Genomic DNA, 21,858 nt, shown 5'->3' with positions numbered 1-21,858 from the left:
TTGAAAAATCATTTTTTGTTGAACCACTATTGCAATCATCCTAATATGTTTCCCCAAAGAATTCAAATTATAACTGACTTGAAAGTAGCGAAAAGTTTAACTTTAACTATAAATCATTATTATTTTACTAGAGTCTGATCAAACTAAATATTCTGGCAACCGTGCTGAGCCCTCGTGTTCATTCGAAAACATAAACAACTTTCGTTGGCGCCAACCCGATTCACCCGATTCGTCAGCCCGCCAACCTGGAGAACAATGGATTTTGACATCTCGCACTTATGATTATGTCGCACTTCTGAAGTGCGGAGTCCAACGAGGTGGGAAGTGCGCAATAACTGAAAATTGGTGGTTGTTTTAAAAACATGGCGTAGTCTACAAAATAGTAACGTTACCATGGAATTTTTTTCAGTGCATATAGCAATGTATTTACCATGCAGGGGACTGAAGAGAAGGCTAATACCAATATATATATTAACAATATAGTCCACTTCGCTATTCTCCATACATTAGGCAACGGACAGCACAATCACACCATCTTGCGTCATAAAAGGCAACTTAATCCTTAAAACGATAGCCAAGGGGTGCGATGATTGCAAAAATTATAGTAATTTAACATTTTTCAACTATTTGAATTACATTTTTCGAAAATTTATTTTTGAACTCGGAAATCAAAATGGGGTCATATGATGATTTGTAGCATATTATTTTGAAATGTTATACTGCATATTGCATCACATGTTTAAACACCCCTCGGAATGTCTCTTCACTACATTACTTACCTTTTGCGACACCGCGGTGCTACTGTGTTGTCTTTCAGAATCAGCCACACTCTTAGTAGAGATTACCTAAAATTAGGTTTTTATTTTACCTAAAATTAGGTAATGGATGTTTACTTTAAATGTCGATAAAAATTAACGATAATAATCGTTAATTTTTACCGACTTTTGGGTATTCGACAATTTTAGATGATGACGTTAGTTTTTACCTAAAATTAAATAATTCTCGACTTTGTCAAAAAACAGTTTGTTTCTGCAGTCTTTCTGTTGTGCATCTCCAATGAACCTCCTCAAATCGCCACTTCCTGTTCCTGCTGCTGCATTCATCGAAATAATTTACGATTGCAAATTGACGGTAAGTGGTCGAGTGTTAAGGATCAATTTCCGAAGTCAATACAGAAGCTTTCGTTTATTTGTAGGAATCCGGAGAATGGTTTCATGGCATCATATTCCTCTTGGAACATTACGGCAGCAGATAAACATTTCCACATATTAACTATGAGGGGTTTCAACAAATTGGCCATTCAAGCACGCGAATATCTTGCTGTGAACACAAATTCACTAAGCCAATGGAAAGTCTTGAAATTTTTCCACCCGGAAAACTTTTTGACCGGATCAGGGTTCGAACCCAATCACCTCTAATAAGGTCTGCTTGAGAAGCGATTTTCATTATTTTTTATATCTATTCAGATTATATTTCTACAGATCACTCTGATTCAACATTTGGATGCCACAACAGTTAGTTCGCAGCCACATTCCTTCATCTTCGGCTGCGCAGCATGCACGCCAAGTTTGTTTGCATATTGTCTATCCACTTAGCTCGCTGCGTCTTTCGTTATCTCGCACCACCCAGATCTGATGCGAATACCTATATGCAGGATTGGTTCGTACATGATTCTTTCAGCATGCCCTGCGAACTCGTCGTTCATCTTTCATTGGCACACACCGTTCCCGAATACTAGGATCTGTAGGTCTTCCTTGGGAATAATCTATTAGATTCATATCTGTAGAGGACCGGACAGCAACCCTGCAAAGATGGTGTTCGCTTCCGATCCGGCAGGTACGAGACGGCGTGGAGCGCAGCGAGCAAGATGGGCAGACCAGGTGCAGAACGACTTGGCGAGCGTGGGGCGTATCCGAGGATGGAGAGATGCGGCCTCGAACCGTGCATTGTAGCGTCAAATTGTTGATTCAGTGTTATCTGTTTAGATGTTAACTAAATAAATGAAAAAATGAAAATGAATGAAAATCTGTAGAGGACCACAGAGAGTTTTGCTATTTATATGGTTGTGATCCTCCTTTGTCCATGGCCGTATAGAGCGCGTATAATTTCCGAAGTACGGAAATCTTCCTAAAAGCAAAAAAAAATAGTGCAACAAATATCTTTCCTGAGACTATGTACCGAAAGATAGCTCCCCAAAGATGTACATCTGCACATTCATTTATGTATATTTCATCCCTAGCTCCCATACTCATCCAATTTACAAATAAAATAAATGATTGGATGAACTGTTTTTATTATTTTCGAAACACCGAATAAAAACCAAATAATAGGTAATTTTTAACGTTTTCACGAAACCAAAACAAACCACAAAAACCTATTTTTCGGTAAAAAGTAACGTCCGGAAATCGGTAATTTTTAACGATAATTTTTGTTAACCACCATTACCTAACTTTAGGTAATCGATGATTACCTACATTTTAGGTATGTGCACTTTAGTTCGATTATCGGTATTTTTTACCGACTTTTAGATTATCCTAACTAAGCGTGCAGAGTGGAACATATTGGTGATATAGTATATTTGCTAATACGCCTATACCCACCATTCGTTCAATATGGCGTTCAATGTTTTTGTTTTAATCTCGTTTAATTCATGATAACAAAGCTACAGAAGTATCGACGGGCTATTTTTCGACATAATAAAGCCATACAAACACAAAAGGTTCGATAAACCTCAACTAATTGCAAGTTTCGCCAGGAAAAGTTATTTGCCGATAATTAGCACTAGCTGCATACGAACCAATCACCCAGAATGAGCTGAATTATTCGGGTATAAGCCATTTTATGAGACAGATTCGATCAGCTGATCTAAATTTTGATTGGACGTCTCGGTCTTTGGTATTATAAATTCAGTAGAAAATCGAATTATAGCCGCTATTGAAATTGTATTTTTCTCACAATCCATACGTTAAACCTAATTTCGGAAGTAGTGCGCTGTATAGCACATCACCAAATGAAAACAGCGCACCACTTCCGAAGTTAGGTTTAACGTACGAATTGTGAGAAAAATCCAACTTTGTTAGCGGCTATAATTCGGATTTGCACTGAATTGATAATACATTTGCATGTAAACCATCATCATTTCGTCATCATCATCATCATTTCATTTCATTTTCTCAAATGTTCCTTGTAAAATGTAAATATTAGTATTTGGTCTCCTGTCATTTGAGCTTTCTATAAAATACCACCCAGAAACTGGGTACCAGCAGTACCAAAAACAATGTTGGGTAGAGTGCCATTGTACCGCGGATGACAAGCGTTTCACCCTCCTGGTATTTACAGAATGTTCTGGCATATAGTGTAGCCTTTGTGCGATATTCATTCTTCCGTGAGTGTTTGTAGAGCAGTGAAATAAGAGGCTGCTGTCCTGACCATCTGTAAACAAGGAAAATATATTAGTATACATTAGTAGTATGCATAGAAAAAAAATATGAAAACTAATCGGCGTTTATAAAATTAATACGTGGAAAATTACACTATTCTGGGCGTACATAAATGTTTTCCAAAAAGTTCACCCTAAATGTATGCAATTTCCATAGCATTATGACACTCATTCGTATAAAAAGTGAACGCGTCAATTATTTTTACAACTCAAAGAACAAAGAAAAATTGCTTTCACAACATTTTCGGTCATGTTTGACGTACACTCCTCATACTATTAAAGGTCAGCTAAGGATCTATTTCTCGCTTAACTTTTCAAAAGGACCTAAGTAACATATTTTTCATGAATTAATTTGAGTACTGCAATCAAAAGCTTTAATGTTGTTCTGTTGATTGCGCTATTCAAATTAATTCATGAAAAAAATGTTACTTAGGTCCTTTTGAAAAGTTAGGCGAGATTTATCAAACAGCAATCTTCGTCCCAAATTACCATTATTTTTCTACCTGAAATCTCCATGCAATTCATTTGCATGTACATTTTTTGGTCTAATGCGAATTTACCTTTAAAACTTTAAACACAGAGAAACAGACGTCTCACTTAGAACAAAATGCAATGAAAATCATAGTCACGGAAACATAGTTGCCCAATGCTAAAATCACTGTGAGTGGTCAAGCGTAACCAGATGGCGGTAGTGCGCAAACGTCAAACACAAGCAAAATCGATCCAAGCAGCACATACCAAAAATTAAATAAACCGTTGAAGCGGTGAAAGAAAGAACCACAGAGAACCGACGTTCATCTTCATTTGTGTGCTTGTGTAAAAGTTTGTACTGGTAATTTTGAAGTATGTCGTTTGAAGTACCGTTGCGCGGTGCTAGTGTGCTAATAAATATGGTTAAAATTTGCCGTATTTTAATTTTTAGCGCTAGTGTTCATTCCGAATCGCTCCTAGGTGGCAGCACTACATTGTTTACACGTATGGCAAAAAAACCATTCGAAAATACTTATACTCTTCATTATGCCACCTAATGAATGAGCCCGTATCAAAAAGCTAATAACATTCATAAGTTAATGAAAAGTATAAGTTTCCGAACGTATGTGACTAATGCGATGTATAAGTTGTTTCTTATACATGTCATTAAGCACCTGCTTTGGCAAAAAAGTATTAGAAATATTAATAATAAACAACATTAAATTTTCTTACGTGTATTTGGTGTATGCCAACGCCATTACTTAGTGAGATTGAGTTTTTATGTCGGGCAGCCTGCGTTGGCGGCGCTGAGGTGCGATTTAAATCTTTACACACGTTTTTAACGAGGGTTTGTTCGAGCATTCATGTCTGTTCTCTGTGATAGAACATGTGTTGAGTGAGACGTCTGTTTCACTGTGCTTCAAATATCTTGGCATATGGACAGTACATGTTTCCAAATGAACAAATTGATATGAAATTTGCAAAAACGAATCCACTTGTCTTGGAGGGACTCGAACCCTCAACCTCCTACCACAGACAAACAGACGTAACAGCTTGAACATTTTTCTGAAAAATCTATCGCCGAACTCCTGCACGAAATAATGTTTTGTATGGCATTGCCACCAGAAGGCGCTGGAGCGAAATGTCAAACTCGAAGGATTACGACGCTAGCGCCACTAGTTGTTAAACGCACAACCAATCAAATTCAAATTGATCTTTGAAGTCATGGTCGATGGTAATTTATTTAGTGTTACGTCTGTTTGTCTGTGCTCCTACTCTCTAGATAGGTGTGATACCCCTACACAACAAGACCACTTAAAGGTCACGTTTGCGGAAAAGCCATCAGAATCAACCTTCACCGCGATTAGCTCTTTTTTTTTGCAAATTGAATGTCTTTAGGATGCTTGATTTGCCCAAGCAAGCCTTTGGCACTGCAGAGTGTGATTGATTCACACTACATACAAATCCTCCCAGCTCGTAGTTGTGGCATAGAGTGTGAAGTTCTCGATAATAAACAATGTGAGCTCGCTTGACTGTGGATATACAACAGTAAAGCGCATGGGACGATTGTCCATGTTATATTTGTAACAATTCTTCTTCTTCATTGGCAATACATCCCGCACTGGGATATTGCCGCCACGCAGCTTAGTGTTTATCAAGCACTTTCACAGTTATTAACTGCAAGGTTTCTAAGCCAGGTTACCATTTCTGCATTCGTATATCTTGAAGCTAACACAATCATACTTTTATGCCCAGGAAAGTCGAGACAATTTCCAATCCAAAAATTGCCTAGACCGGCACCGGGAATCGAACCCAACCACCCTCAGCATGGTTTTGCTTTGTAGCCGCGCATCTTACCGCACGGCTAAGGAGGGCCCCCTGTAACAATTATTTAACCTGAAATCATGCAGTATGATTGTCTATCGATCGGGTTTGATGAGTAGAACTCAAAATTCGATGCCTAAAGCCAATTCAAAATCGACTTCAAAGCCGCATATGATACAATCGATCGGGACCAGCTATGGCAGCTAATGCACGAAAACGGATTTCCGGATAAACTGACACGGTTGATCAAAGCGACGATGGATCGGGTGATGTGCGTAGTTCGAGTTTCAGGGACATTCTCGAGTCCCTTCGAAACCCGCAGAGGGTTACGGCAAGGTGATGGTCTTTCGTGTCTGCTATTCAACATCGCTTTGGAAGGGGTAATACGAAGAGCAGGGATTAACACGAGTGGTACAATTTCAAGTCCGTCCAGCTATTTGGCTTCGCCGAGGACATAGATATTATGGCACGTAACTTTGAGAAGATGGAGGAAGCCTACATCAGACTGAAGAGGGAAGCCAAGCGAATCGGCCTAGACGGCCACGTCGAAGACGAAGTACATGATAGGAAAAGGTTCAAGAGAAGAAAATGTGAGCCACCCACCGCGACTTGGCATCGGTGGTGACGAAATCGAGGTGGTAGAAGAATTTGTGTACTTGGGCTCACTGGTGACTGCCGAAAATGATACCAGCAGAGAACGTATAGTGGCTGGAAATCGTACATACTTTGGACTCCGCAAGACGCTCCGATCGAATAGAGTTCGCCGCCGTACCAAACTGACAATCTACAAAACGCTCATTAGACCGGTAGTCTTCTACGGACACGAGACCTGACCGATGCTCGTGGAGGACCAACGCGCACTCGGAGTTTTCGAAAGGAAAGTGCTGCGTACCATCTATGGTGGGGTGCAGATGGCGGACGGTACGTAGAGGAGGCGAATGAACCACGAGTTGCATCAGCTGTTGGGAGAACCATCCATCGTTCACACCGCGAAAATCGGACGACTGCGGTGGGCCGGGCACGTAGCCAGAATGTCGGACAATAACCCGGTGAAAATGGTTCTCGACAACGATCCGACGGGCACAAGAAGGCGAGGTGCGCAGCGGGCAAGGTGGATCGATCAGGTGGAAGATGACTTGCGGACCCTCCGTAGACTGCGTGGCTGGCGACGTGTAGCCATGGACCGAGCCGAATGGAGAAGACTCTTATATACCGCACAGGCCACTTCGGCCTTAGTCTGAATAAATAATAAATAAATAATAATAATAAAGCCAATAAATTTGATATCCAAGATAGCGAGCCAAAACCCAAAATGGCGGCCTAATACATAGATCAACTATTCGACAAAGAAACCATGCAATATACCGTTTGGACTCAAATCACGAACAGACTCATATTTGAACATTCAATATACAAAGATTAAACTGAAATATTCTATTATTATTGAATAAATAAACGAATTTTCTCGGCAATTGTACAGATCAAGGACATTAGAATTGAGAAAGTTAGAAGCAGAGAGGTGTAAGTGGCATGTTGGTCAAACTTTGGCCATTCCAATATTGACAATTTATGCCGAGTATATGGCGTCCATGACGCGAAGCGGAGGCTATTTTTAATGACACCAGTTTTCCGATTAGTTCACTTCGATTTTTGACCCTTCCTTCGGAAGTGTCTATAATTTCACTTTGTATGCGTTACGCAGATGTGTTACGTATTAATCTATCAAGAAATCTCGTGAATTATTAAATAAAATGTATGATATTTGAAACAAATTCATTTTGATATTGAAAATATAATTATAACAAATGATATGATATGGAAATATGCCTATTTTTCTTATTTGTTTCAAAGAAGCAAATGATTTCAATTGAGGAACATATAGAAGCATGTACAAAAAAATCTTCTCAGAAAAGCAAAAACGTAAAAATTGAAAGGGATTTCAAAAATTTCTTCAGTGGACGCTAGATAGCAAATGTGAGCATGTTTTGAGACACTAATAGACCACTTGTATGCATGTATGTGTGCGTATGTGTGCAAATTATGAAACTTACTACCATAAAAATCTATCTCATTTTTAAGGTATTGAACAAGTTTAGTTTTACCAAATTAAGCATCCATAAGGCGAAATATATGTTATTATTGAACGCTATTGAGTTTCGCTCAGATCAATGACTGATTTAGTTAGTTCTGGATTAATTAATTTCGAGGTCTCTGTGAATTACGAGTGCAATATATGCAACCAGCGTTACGATTGTTACTAACCATGTCACAATAGTTATTCAATCCGACGAGCTCCTTATAGATAGGCATCATGAAGTACAGTACGTTAACATTCGTTGAGTTGTCACTCAATCCATGACATCCGCCTTTGGGTAGGCAATTATTTTGTCACTTTCACGGTAAATTGCCGTGGGAAGCTGAGTAGTTTTATCTCGTTTTAAATACTGGAGACTGGAAAAAAATTCCTTAAAACTAAGGAAGGGTCAAAATCTCACTGTAGGTGGATTAATCTGGGTTTTTCTTTTATGTGATTACCACAAACATCCAAATGCATCACAGCATTTTCACAATTAATTTTGATCCCGAGCGCCTCGCATATGGGATCCAGCAGCATTTTGAATCCTTTTGATTCCACTCGGCTGATCGGCACGTCCTCTACTCCCACCATAGTGACCACGGATTCCACAACCTTCTGCGCATCTAGAGCCACACTAACACTAATTTTCGTAATGCGCCGCTTTTTGACATTTGGTTCTGCTGCATTCTCCTTAAAAAGGCCACGCAAACGAGCGAGCTCTGCGTGTTCGGACCTGAGGTGACGAATAAAATTGCCACAATCTAGACTCTGTGGCTTTTGCTTGTAGTCACACCGCACACCGGGATCTATCCGACAGACGAGGAAGTCACCGTCCAAGGTCATACAGTTTTCCACAATACTGCGAAAAGACCTTTTATTTGCACTTTTCCCATTTTTCACTTCACTGTTCTTATTTGCACTTCCACTTGTACTTGCACCACTATCGCAATCTCCACCAACAGTGGACGCATCGCTCACGTTCGAAATATTAAATTTTTCTAAATTTTAGATTTTCTTTTTCCATTTCGGATTATGCGCGGAAAATTCAATCAACCAGCAACTTCAGATCAACCAGCAACAACCGAATTCAACAGACGAAAGAAGAAAGCAAAATTGTATCAATGCATAGCACGTAATGGAACGTACACACGGTCAAGCAGTTTGACTAACATTGACTCCACCTCTCGTTTGTTCAAACATCCATCAAGTTTTACCAACAGCGGCACGAACAATCAATATATTCGACCAACAATATCACAATATCAAAGGAAGGGTCAAAATCTCACTGTAGGTGGATTAATCTGTTTTTTTTATATAACTAATGGATCAATTCGATGGCGACCTAATTACAACTACAATACAAATAGCACGGACCTGATTTCTAGCTTCTTCTTTTTCTTCTTCTTCTTCTTATTGGCATTACATCCCCACACTGGGACAGAGCCGCCTCGCAGCTTAGTGTTCATTAAGCACTTCCACAGTTATTATCTGCGAGGTTTCTACGCCAAGTTACCATTTTTACATTCGTATATCATGAGCAGGGAATCAATATTCGAGCAACGCCTAATAATATACCCTTTGTCGTCAACAGAGTTTGTTACTGACAAACGCACCTGGCAACAAGCCTTTGTCAGAACCCAAACACAATATGACAAGAATCATTTGGCTTGCATGCTCTGATATTTCCGAGAATACGATGATAAATTTGTAATCAATGTTAGATTCTCGAATATTTCCATAAAAGCAGAAACTATGATAGCTTAAAAGTGAGATTTGCTGTAGAGACAATACAAAATAACGGGATGAAAAGTTAGCAACAAAATTGCCTTCTCTTTTGTTGCTGACAAAAAAATTCGGATCTTTGTCATTATTATCTCCGACAAAAACAAAGCTTTGTCGTTGGTTCTCTTTTGTCGCTTGTTTCGCATGCGCATCGAAGAAAAATTGATTCCCTGATCATGAGGCAAACACGATGATACTTTTATGCCCACAGTTTCCAACCCGAAAACTGCCTAGACCGGCACCGGGAATCGAACCCAGCCACCCTCAGAATGGTTTTGCTTTGTAGCGGCGCGTCTTACCGCATTTCTAGCTTAAAAAGTACGAAAAATGTCGAATGAATGCAAGGGCGTAGCCAAGGGGGGGCAGCCCCCCCCCCCCCTAAGTTGTGGAAAGATTGAACGGGTACTGAAATGAATTCCCTCAAACATGTGCACTTTACGATCCAATCATATACAGAAATAGGTGGTTGAAATTCCAAAGATTCCCAAAACTTATTAGGGCATCCAGGATCCATAATATATGAAAGTTCAAAACAATTCGAAACATTTCGGACTGAAAAATTCTCCTTGAAATCCTTCTAGAAGCTCCCCTGGGAACTTCTGAATTCCTCCGGAAAGTTATCCACAAATTCCTTTGAAAATCATTCGAAAATCCTTCTCATGTAATTGTAATTCCTCCTTATCTAGAAACCCCCACTCAAATTTTTTTTTAGGAAATTCACGAGGAAATTCCTTGAAGATTTCTTTTCTTCTCTCCAAGATTTACTTCTAGATATTTCTTCGGCTATTCTCTCTTCAGGAAGAATCCGGCATTTCCTTCAGGCATGCATTCGAGAGTTCCGTCAAGAATGCATAAGGAATTTATATGGAAAATATATGACGAAAATCCTCCGATTTAGCTCCATAATTTCACTTGTAAATCTATAAGAAATTCCTTCGGAAATTCTTCTAGGAACTTCTCCGGGCATTCCTCTCGGAACTCTTCCTTTAATTCCTCCGGGATTACTTCCAGGAAATTTTCCGGAAATATCTCCAAACATTCAATAGCGAAATCATCTAGCATTCCAATCTGGAATTCTTTTCGCAATTACTTCAGAATATCCTTCAAGAAATCCTCTAGAAATATCTTCATGAATTTCTCCTGGAACTCGTCCAAGTATTTCCCCAGAAATTCTTACAGGTATTTTTTCGGGAGTTTCTTCAGGTACTTCTCCAGGAATTCCTTCAGGAATTTTCCCGGGAGATTTTCCGCGGAAGTTTACTAGAATTCTTTCCGAACTTCACTCGGAATTTACTCGGATATCTGCCAAGAGTTCTTCCAGAAATTTCTTCGGAACAATCCGCAGGGATTTTCTTCAGCAATTCATTTGGGAATACTTTCAGGATTTCATCTGGGAATTTCTGCATTAATTCCTCCTGGTATTTTTCTGGGAATTCCTTCAGATATTTTGTCGGAAATTCTTTTAGGAACTTCTCTAAGAATTATTTCAGGACTTCCATGTGAGAATTCCTCCGGAAGTGCTTGTGGGAGTTCCTCCGGGAGTTCTTCCAGGAGTTTTTCCAAGAAATTCTCCGGTAATACAGGGAATTCCTGAACGATATTTGGCAGGAATTTCACGGGAAATGGGATTTCGGAAGTTCCTTCAGAAATATTTTTTCTCTTTCTATAGGGTATTCCACCGGATGTTCCTCTGAAGCTCCACCAGTAGTTCCTTCGGGAATTCAATCAGGCTTTCTTCCAGGAATTCTTTTATCATTTCTTTTGGCATTTATCTACAGATTCCTCCAAAAGTTCCTCGAAGAATTTCTCTGGGAGTTCTTACGGGAATTCCTCTGGGAGGTTCTTTTAAGAATTCTTCCAGGAGTTCCTCCTGGAATTCTTACGGAAGTTCCTTTGGGAGTTCATCCTAGAATTCTTACGAGAGTTCCTCCAGGATTTCCTCCGGAAATTCTTCCTGTATGTCTTCAATACATTCCTCCAGAAGTTCCACCGGCAGTTCCTCCGAGAATTCCTCTGATAATTTCTCCGGAAATCCCTATAGAAAATCTCCCGGGAGTTCCTCCGGGAGTTCCTTCTCAGAGAAACACCCGGAGAAACTGCCGGTGAAACTCCCGGAGGGATTCTCGTAGAAACTGCTGGTGGACCCGAAGGAACTGCCGGAGGAGCTCCCGTAAGAACTCCCGGAGGAATTTCAGGAGGAACTACTAGAAGAATTCCTAGAGGACCTCCCGGATGAGCTCCCAGAGAAACTATCGGAAGAACTTCTGGAGGAATTTCCAGCTTAATTTCTGAAGAAAGCCTAAATGATTTCCTGAAAAAAAGCCTGAATAATTTCCTGGAATAGCTTCTGGTGGAACTCCCGGAGGAATTTCCGGAGAAACTCCCGGATGAATTGCTGGTGGAATTCCCGGAGGAACTCTCGAAGGAATTTTCTGGAAGAATTTCTGAAGAAACTCCCGGGAGAATTTTCAAAGGAACCCCGGGGAACTACCAGAAGCATTCTCGGAAACAAGAGAATTCATCTTATAGACAAATCTGGTCTAGCTGAAACCTTTGTTGGGGTTTGTAGCTGGACCTCCCGGAGAATTTCCTGAGGAGCTCGCAGAGAAATTCTCAGAGGAGCTTCTGGTGGAAAATCTATATAAATTCCTGAAGAAGCCTAAATAAATTCCAATTCTGCCGAAATTCCCGGAAGAATTTTCTGAGGAACTGCCGGTAGAACTACCGGAATAATTCTCGAAGGAAATCCTAGAGAAATTGGAAATGCCGGTGGAACTCCTGGAAGAATTCCAGGAGAAATTTTCGGTGAAACTCCTGGAGGATCTCCCAGGGGAAATCTTGAAGTTTCCACCGGAATTCTTTCAGGATTTCATTGTGAATTCATTTTCGGTATAATTTCTGTATAGATTTCCGGTGGAATTCCTGGAGAAATTCTTTGAAATTTTCACAAGAAATTATTCGAAACAATTCACGGAAAATTTTATGAAATTTACACAAGAAATTCGAAGATTTTTCGTGAAATTCTCAGGAATGTTTATTGGCAATTCTGCGGAATTTCCACGTAATATTCTTATTCTTAAAAATTTTGGGAAACAGCACGAAATTATTTGAATTATTGCAGGGAATTCTGCAGAACTTATAAAGAAGTTCGTGAAGATTTTCTTGGAGTAAATAATGGTGGAATTTTCGGATCAATTCCCGGAAAAATTTATGGTGGAATTCCTGAAGACACTGCCGAATAAGTTGCTGGAGGCATTCCTAAAGAATCCCTGATAGAATTTCGGATAGAATGCCAGGAGCAATTGTCGAAGGAATTCCTGGAGAAAGCTTGCATATTGATTTTTCTGCCTATTTTATAATAAATATTATTTCAGAGAGCATTTGTTTAGAAATTCAGATGTATGGTTCTAGTTTTCTTAAACTTATGGAAGATACATAAGACAAGACTTATGGAAGAATGCAGGATTTTTATAATAATTGTTATAGCCGATTTTATTCATTTAATTTTTTTCATTTATTTAGTTAACATCTAAACAGATAACACTGAATCAACAATTTGACGCCACAATGCACGGTTCGAGGCCGCATCTCTCCATCCTCGGATACGCCCCACGCTCGCCAAGTCGTTCTGCACCTGGTCTGCCCATCTCGCTCGCTGCGCTCCACGCCGTCTCGTACCTGCCGGATCGGAAGCGAACACCATCTTTGCAGGGTTGCTGTCCGGTATTCTTGCAACATGTCCTGCCCATCGTACCCTTCCGGCTTTAGCTACCTTCTGGATACTGGGTTCGCCGTAGAGTTGGGCGAGCTCATGGTTCATTCTTCGCCGCCACACACCGTCTTCTTGCACACCGCCAAAGATGGCCCTAAGCACCCGTCTCTCGAATACTCCGAGTGCTTGCAAGTCCTCCTCGAGCATTGTCCATGTTTCATGTCCGTAGAGGACTACCGGTCTTATTAACGTCTTGTACATGACACATTTGGTGCGGTGGCGAATCTTTTTCGACCGCAGTTTCTTCTGGAGCCCGTAGTAGGCCCGACTTCCACAGATGATGCGCCTTCGTATTTCACGACTAACGTTGTTGTCAGCCGTTAGCAAGGATCCGAGGTAGACGAATTCCTCGACCACCTCGAAGGTATCCCCGTCTATCGTAACACTGCTTCCCAGGCGGGCCCTGTCGCGCTCGGTTCCGCCCACAAGCATGTACTTTGTCTTTGACGCATTCACCACCAGTCCAACTTTTGTTGCTTCACGTTTCAGGCGGGTGTACAGTTCTGCCACCTTTGCAAATGTTCGGCCGACAATGTCCATGTCATCCGCGAAGCAAATAAATTGACTGGATCTGTTGAAAATCGTACCCCGGCTGTTACACCCGGCTCTCCGCATAACACCTTCTAGCGCAATGTTGAACAACAGGCACGAAAGTCCATAAGATGAAATAGATGTTAATTTCCATACACATTTTAAATGCAATTCTGGACTAATTTCAGACTAAAATACCATATGAATTTCAATAGAAATTTCAAAAGACGTTTTTGGACGTTCTTCTAGGACTAGGAATAATTCTTCAAATTCCTGAAGAACAATTACATCAAAAATATTTTTATTTTTGCCTTGTATGCATTCATTCATGGGCGTAGCCAGGATTTCGAGAAGGGGGGGCAACTTTTTTGGTCTTCTAAATCGTAGTTTTATAGTAGTTTTATAAAAACACATGAATATTAACACATGAAACCAAATCCAAACCAAATCGAAACAATAATGATTAAAACAATAATGTATTTAAAAATGCGTGATTTATTGCTCATCAGATATTTTTAAATAAAGTGAGAAAAATATTAACGAACTTAGTATTCAGAAAGAATATAAAATCGGCTATCTAACGCACCATCTGTTCGTTGATTTCAAGGCGGCATACGACAGTATAGACCGCGTAGAGCTATGGAAAATTATGGACGAGAACAGCTTCCCTGGGAACCTTACCAGACTGATCAAAGCAACGGTGGATGGTGTGCAAAACTGTGTGAAGATTTCGGACGAACACTCCAGTTCGTTCGAATCGCGCCGGGGACTAAGACAAGGTGATGGACTTTCGAGCCTGTTGTTCAACATTGCGCTAGAAGGTGTCATGCGGAGAGCCGGGTGTAACAGCCGGGGTACGATTTTCAACAGATCCAGTCAATTTATTTGCTTCGCGGATGACATGGACATTGTCGGCCGAACATTTGCAAAGGTGGCAGAACTGTACACCCGCCTGAAACGTGAAGCAACAAAGGTTGGACTGGTGGTAAATGCGTCAAAGACAAAGTACATGCTTGTGGGCGGAACCGAGCGCGACAGGGCCCGTATGGGAAGCAGTGTTACGATAGACGGGGATACCTTCGAGGTGGTCGAGGAATTCGTCTACCTCGGATCCTTGCTAACGGCTGACAACAACGTTAGTCGTGAAATACGAAGGCGCATCATCTGTGGAAATCGGGCCTACTACGGGCTCCAGAAGAAACTGAGGTCGAAAAAGATTCGCCACCGCACCAAAGGTGTCATGTACAAGACGCTTATAAGACCGGTTGTCCTCTACGGACATGAAACATGGACAATGCTCGAGGAGGACTTGCAAGCACTCGGAGTATTCGAGAGACTGGTGCTTAGGACCATCTTTGGCGGTGTGCAAGAAGACGGTGTGTGGCGGCGAAGAAACTGAGCTCGCCCAACTCTACGGCGAACCCAGTATCCAGAAGGTAGCTAAAGCCGGAAGGGTACGATGGGCAGGACATGTTGCAAGAATGCCGGACAGCAACCCTGCAAAGATGGTGTTCGCTTCCGATCCGGCAGGTACGAGACGGCGTGGAGCGCAGCGAGCGAGATGGGCAGACCAGGTGCAAAACGACTTGGCGAGCGTGGGGCGTATCCGAGGATGGAGAGATGCGGCCTCGAACCGTGCATTGTGGCGTCAAATTGTTGATTCAGTGTTATCTGTTTAGATGTTAACTAAATAAATGAAATGAATACTCGTCATATTACAGGTGAAGACATTCACTAAAAAATTTTACTAATTTTCTCAAAAATGATGTTTGGTAGAAATTTCAGGTCAAATAATTGCTTCATATGCTGCCCATGATCACATAGTTGACGTATAAGCCAAAATGACCAAAACACACTGTTTTGCGGATATGGATTCTTCGTACGATTATACATATGCTCCATGAAAAAATATTCATGTTTTGTTCGGAAACATTCGAGTTATGGCGATAATTGTTTTTGAAAATATGGTCATTTGATCGCATAAGTTGACGTACCTCCATTACCTGCTGCAATACGGAGTAAAAACCTGTCTCATATTTTTTCGACATTCACAATTCACCAATTAGGCACAACATAGGTTTTAGTTTTACTTTGTCGTATTTCAGGACAACTTTATGATTTGGGCGTAACTGATTTTGTAATAAAAAAATAATAAGCAAGTTCCTGCTAAAGCAAGCATTTCTTGTGAAATCCACGGTATAATCCGACAAAATAAGCTTTCATCCATCGAGGTGTAGCTCTGGAGATAAACGTTTACATTATTTTGAATTAATAAAATAATGTTTGTTTGTTAAATATTGTGGCCAAAATTAAAAAAAATAAGACAATCGCGATCATTCAAAAGGAAGTATAATATAAATAAAAATCCAATAATTATGTAACGCAGTGATTAGCTATTTGTGTCACACTTTTTTTAGAAGCTCATCAAAATTGCACATTGTGTATGGGATCACACTTATCTGAATCCCTATTCCTCCTCTAAAGTGTAGTAATTTATGGGTATTTTCTAAAAGTGCATATCAGAACCAAAATCTAGCTTCATTTTTTGCGTGGCAGGAGAGATCTGCCACTGAGGACTTAACACATAAGAATTAGTGCGTGTTAAATGGCTTTTTATGTGTACCTCAGCTTGATAATATTGGTATGTATATTTGGAGCACATTTACCGGGAAGGATCCTAATACATTCCACGGCTGTTATTTTAGTTTTAACAATTGCAATGCAGTTCTTATTCATGTTTTTCATTACCTTACCCGGACAGAACTGAATTATAAAACATGATATGGACTTTGATGTAAGATTCAAAAGAGCAGGCAAAAATATCAACAAAAAAAAACGCATCGAAGTGTTATTTAAATATCAAGATAGTTCGAGATATTAATCACTTCTTCCAAATCCCATTAACTGATCTCATGATATTTCAGAGCAAATTTATATATTGTCGTCTGATATTTTGTGCTTTTATATCCTACAGATAAATCAGACCCATATCTCATTTTGCAATCTAATCACGATTGATTTACTTCTAATCCTCGTCTACTCGGGTATTTTAGAATAGGGATTGGAACCATTTTTGCTTTAAATTTGGTTGGAACGAGAACTTTGGCCAATACAAAAAAACGGTAACTGCTTGCACACCTGTTACAGAACCAATCTAATGATGTAATAGTGCAAAAATCCCCGTACGGTACTGATCAAATTCTTTGCAACACGAACTCTTCCACTCATAATTTTATCTTTACCACATAATTTTAAATTTCACGGAAAGAGCTATCCGAAAAACCTTTCCCGGAAACTCGAACTTTTCAAAAGATTTCCCTTCTTCAATCAATAAATCTTAAGAAAATTATTTTGAGCTTTTTAGTGGAATGTCTTCATTTGTCATAAGACAAGTTTGTACTATCCCATTTAATTGCACCACTTAATTGTACCTTGACGGATACGTATTTCGACCTCAACAGTAAGGTCGTCTTCAGTGTCTCGTAATTGACTCTACTTAAGTCGACTCGAGTCAAGTACGAGACACTGAAGACGACCTTACTTTGAGGTCGAAATACGTATCGGTCAAGGTACAATTAAGTGGTAGAATTTAATGGAATTGTACAAACTCGTCTTATGACAAGTGATCAATAAATCGTTGGAACTAACTATAATTATTCTTTAGCGCTATATAACCACACGTAGTAACCTGGTTTTTACGCCATGTCATGGGAACAAACATTTCACAAAAAGATTGTTTGATCGCATAAACTGTCGTATGCATATTTTGACCATTTCAATCAAAGGAATAATAATTAATTCCCCGCGGCCTTCAAATAACTACTAATATTGTCCATAGACAGACAGATTAGTTCATCTATTTTGTTGATTGATATGGTGATTTGTGTAAAATTAATAAAAATGCGTTTTCCCAACATCGATGGTGCTGGTTGTTACGTCAACTACGAAATCATGGGCAGTATGGCCGCCATCTTGAATTTCAATCCGCTATCTTGGATTTCAAAATGGTGTTGACCATCGATTTTCGAGTTCTACTCTTCAAGCACGATCGCACTCATATCACATGGTTTCAGGTCAAATAATTGGTCCATATAATAAAGGTAATAAACTATAGAGGAAGATTGTCGTTGCGTTACTGGCGAAACATGTTTTGCAGGCGAGGATAGGGCACTAAATGTCAACGAAGGAAAAATCAGTGCGTTTTGACAGATAGGTAACATGTTTGGGGACGATAACAAAGGGAACCGCAGCGACAATCGTCTCTATAGTTTATTACCTCTATTGTCCATATGGCCGACATCTGGAATTTTCCGCCATCTTGGATTTAAAAATGGCGACGAACATCTATTGCCGAGTTCTAATCATCAAACCCGTTTGATAGCCATCCATATTGCATGGTTTCAGGTCATATTAACTGGTGGCAGCGAAAGTGGTACATGTCACATTGAGTAAATTTTACAGGAGACGCATTTTCCCAAAAACTTCGAAAATAAAATTTAAATTTGCAATTTACAGCAACTCAACTGTACTAACGTGTTATGACTGATGTGCCTAAAGATAGTAAAGAGAAATATGCGAAGTTTCTTGACAAAATTTAATTTTGTAGAAACAAAATGTACCACTATTAATGGGAACAAAATGTAACAGAAACCCAAAATCGTTCCCAGCTAAAGTGGTACATGTACATCTATAAAATTATTTTAAACGGCAGTGGAGCATCAGGAAATTCAAAATATGGTAAAAATCTGTTGCGGAAAAATCCATGTTGTAAAATTTTCTAAATAAGCTGATTTTGGTGGGTAGAACTGTACATGTACCACTTTTCCTGGCAATAAAACTGCCATTGTGATATATACCAGAAATTAAAATGTGCATATCTATAAACTTAGTTGTCAAAACCCACTTTTTCGTTATACCCAATTATTGCAAAAAGAAGCCGTCGGTGTAAAAAACACAAAACTGACAAAAATGGTTTATGTACAACTTTCGCTGACACCGGTTCATATAATGGGTGCACATGGCCGCCATTTTGATTTACGATCCGCCATCATGGATTTCAAAATAGCGTCAAACATCGATTTTGAGTTCTACTCAGACATCTATTTTCGAATTCTATCCATTAAGCCCGATCAACAGATACCCATATTGCATGTTTTCAGGCCAAATAGTCTAGTATCAAGTAAGTAAGTATAGCACGAGGTATCAACTGAAACCATCCTAAAGTGTAATTACAAAAAAATCGAATTGAAACACCACTACCTCTACTATTGATGACACTAAATAAGCGTATGATTACCCTAACACTAAATTTTGAAGGTTGGTTCCTAAAACCATTCACGTGAATAATACTTACCGATAGATATGTCTCCAACGACATAACAATCAAATTGTAGCTGCTGATCTCCACCTTCTGCTGTACTTTCAGCAAGAATAAATGAAGTTTCTTTTTGAACTTCTTTGAACACTGATACCAATCGCAATCGTACACCGAGTTCGGTAATTGTATGCTCTAGTTAGTCCGTTGATGGCATTGAATTGGCATCGTTGAAAACGGCAATCGAAAAGGGAATTTTGTGAGGAAGAATGACGGGGTACATCGTATTTATTATTCACATACCTCATTCTGGACTCTTTGTCCGTACCAGCAGAATTGGAACAGTTGATACAATGCAGCGATCAAGTATAGTACCATAACCAAGATTTGCGAATCGCCTTCGCTCTGTTTCCGTTTGCGAGATATGAATGTGTTTACAATTGTGGTGGCGTAGCTATTCATTCATAAGGAAGTGGTACTTACCGCATTGGCACTCGCATGAAATGCTATTACGCAGATAATGGACGTGCTGACGAATACTTGCACAATCAGAATTGGGGAGAAAATTTTGTTGATGTCATCCAGAAATCTTGAATAATAGAAAACGGGGTAACAGCTACATGCATATCACATATGGTCGGAGTTCCGCCAAATCGCTCCAAGCGCCAACACCTGTCCAAGCTTTCTTTTAGCATATTCATTTTATCGCAAATCGTATCGGACAAAATGTACATACGAACAAAATATCAAAAGTCAGTCAAAAAGCCGCTTGGTGCGAATTGGACGAACCCCGACCATATGACCTCGTTACCTCAAGGCTCTGGTGTAGTGATAAATGCACTCATGAAGATAAAACTGCTTCTCCTCATCGGTGAAGCTGGCTAATGTTGATTCCTTGATAATTAGATTTAGAGTCTTAAACATGGTGATGACATGCATCGTTAGCAGAACGTACAGGCCGTCAAATGCAATTACTCCAGCAAAAGTTGTAAATCCAGACATTGATTCCGAACAGAACAGAACTTCATGAAGTGGGCTGAAAAACTTTGCTTGTTCCATGCTACGATAATAAGTTTTATACACTAGAATTGGAGCACATTTAAAAAAAGTTTTTTATAATCGTTAAACAGAAGGTTACCAAATCGACGTGGAATATCGTTCCCTTGAAAAAGATTAATCAGATTTATGATTGCTGGAATGATGGAATAGCTGCTTGCTACAATGCCAACGGAAAAACTATAAAGTTGCAAGTTCACTTTGACCTCTTTCCATTTGTAATTCATAATGTTGTCGATTTTTTCAAATATTTGCTTATTATTTCCTAAAGCATAGTAAAATTGCATATTATAATGTTGCAGAAATGCTGAATAGATCAATATCCAATATGCTTACCTCGTTTCAAGAAGTTTATTCGTTGCATGAATTCGTGGTTTCGCATCTTCTGTAGCATTTCATTGATTTCGTTTGAAAAGCTATTCAATCGCATTATTTTGATTCCAGTTAAACTTATGCTGAAGAATGAACAGAAACCCTGGAAGCATGTGTAGAAAACTTGTAATGTACATAATAAAACCAACCATACACAGAAAAAAATTCCATGGTAACAATTACTATTTTGTAGACTACGCCATGTTTTTAAAACAACCACAAATTTTCAGTTAAATTAACCATGCATTCGGACAAATTCACCACTGATTCAGTTCATGTAACAACATTCCACCACGACCACAGTTGATTTTTACTGCGCGCATGGTAAAATCAAACGGGTTTGTTGTCTGCTGAAAATCGTCGGTGCGTATTCTTAAATTAACCCTCGGAATAGTAGTTTTGACCGCAAATTTTTTTTTGCGTGTAAGAATAAGACCATGAGATGGCAAATGGAATTGAAAGGAGGATATCATTCCTCAAATTAACACTGCAAGTACCAACCCCTGCAAAAAGTGTGGAACTGCAACTTTGCCCCGATATATCTCAGGTGTTTTTAATCCAATTGATTGAGTCATGATTCTTTCCAGTTACAATTTGTAGGATATCAGGATTTCGTTAGCGACTACAGATTGTAAATCCGTACATCAATAGTTAGTTTTATCTATGTTCCTTAAAATCCAGTTTGTGAAAAATGAGCAAGAAGAATAAATAATTTTCTTATACCAAGAAAACGGGATAAGAATTTGGATGATTTGTGCAGTTGATAAGATTATGGTCACTGGGGGAAAAGAAGTTGGATCGCGGCGCAAGGGCGCTGACCAGGCTAAAAATCGGATACTGAATTGCTAAAGTAGTGACGATATATCAAATTTTGGAATTTAGGATTTTAAAATTCAGGATTCATTATGAGGGATAATCGATAAACAAAAGTTATTATTTGAAAATCAACAGATTGATAGCCGTTCGCTAGGGTACGATCAAGTATGAAGTGACAGAATGTGAATGGGAGGCATGGAGACCATCTAGTGAATAGCACACAATCGAGCCCTGAATCTTCTTGCTAACGTCCTGGTTGTGGGCGGCGACGAATTTAGGAACTTCGAATTTAGGAACTCAGGAATCTTGAAACTTGGGAATTCACGATTTTAGAAATTTGGGAATTTAGCCATTTATTTAGGAATTCAGAAATTTGGGAATTTAAGGATTTAGGCATTTGGAAA

At 39.5% G+C, this 21,858-nt stretch overlaps 1 protein-coding gene and 1 long non-coding RNA gene across 2 annotated transcripts; one reads left to right on the top strand and one right to left on the bottom strand.

The window, feature by feature from the left end:
- The first annotated feature begins 1,006 nt into the window (after nucleotides 1-1,006).
- LOC134215155 (uncharacterized) lies at nucleotides 1,007-1,786 on the top strand. Its single transcript, XR_009980048.1, has 3 exons — nucleotides 1,007-1,131; nucleotides 1,196-1,422; nucleotides 1,482-1,786. It is a non-coding gene; the product is annotated as an uncharacterized LOC134215155 (long non-coding RNA).
- Nucleotides 1,787-2,553: 767 nt separating this feature from the next.
- On the bottom strand, nucleotides 2,554-20,646 carry LOC134215156 (odorant receptor 63a-like). Its single transcript, XM_062694403.1, has 7 exons — nucleotides 20,603-20,646; nucleotides 20,349-20,531; nucleotides 20,022-20,292; nucleotides 19,694-19,799; nucleotides 19,514-19,615; nucleotides 19,250-19,405; nucleotides 2,554-3,432 (listed from the first exon to the last, which is right to left on the bottom strand). The coding sequence occupies exons 1-7, from the start codon at nucleotides 20,628-20,630 to the stop codon at nucleotides 3,376-3,378; spliced, it is 903 nt and encodes a 300-aa protein (XP_062550387.1). The 5' UTR covers nucleotides 20,631-20,646; the 3' UTR covers nucleotides 2,554-3,375.
- Nucleotides 20,647-21,858: the final 1,212 nt, after the last annotated feature.

The sequence above is a fragment of the Armigeres subalbatus genome, chromosome 2 (assembly GCF_024139115.2).
Source record: "Armigeres subalbatus isolate Guangzhou_Male chromosome 2, GZ_Asu_2, whole genome shotgun sequence".
Classification (NCBI taxonomy): domain Eukaryota; kingdom Metazoa; phylum Arthropoda; class Insecta; order Diptera; family Culicidae; genus Armigeres; species Armigeres subalbatus.
This window is presented reverse-complemented; position numbering and strand designations above follow the sequence as displayed.

Bases quoted from the DNA above. Each gene is read 5' to 3' on its own strand.
- LOC134215156 (XM_062694403.1), bottom strand. From the start codon at position 20,630: ATGCAACGAATAAACTTCTTGAAACGAG. The intron at 19,800-20,021 runs GTAACGAGGTCA...CTATTATTCAAG, and splicing joins CACTACACCAGAGCCTTGAG to ATTTCTGGATGACATCAACA. The intron at 3,433-19,249 runs GTAAGTATTATT...CCTTGTTTACAG, and splicing joins CGTTGGAGACATATCTATCG to ATGGTCAGGACAGCAGCCTC.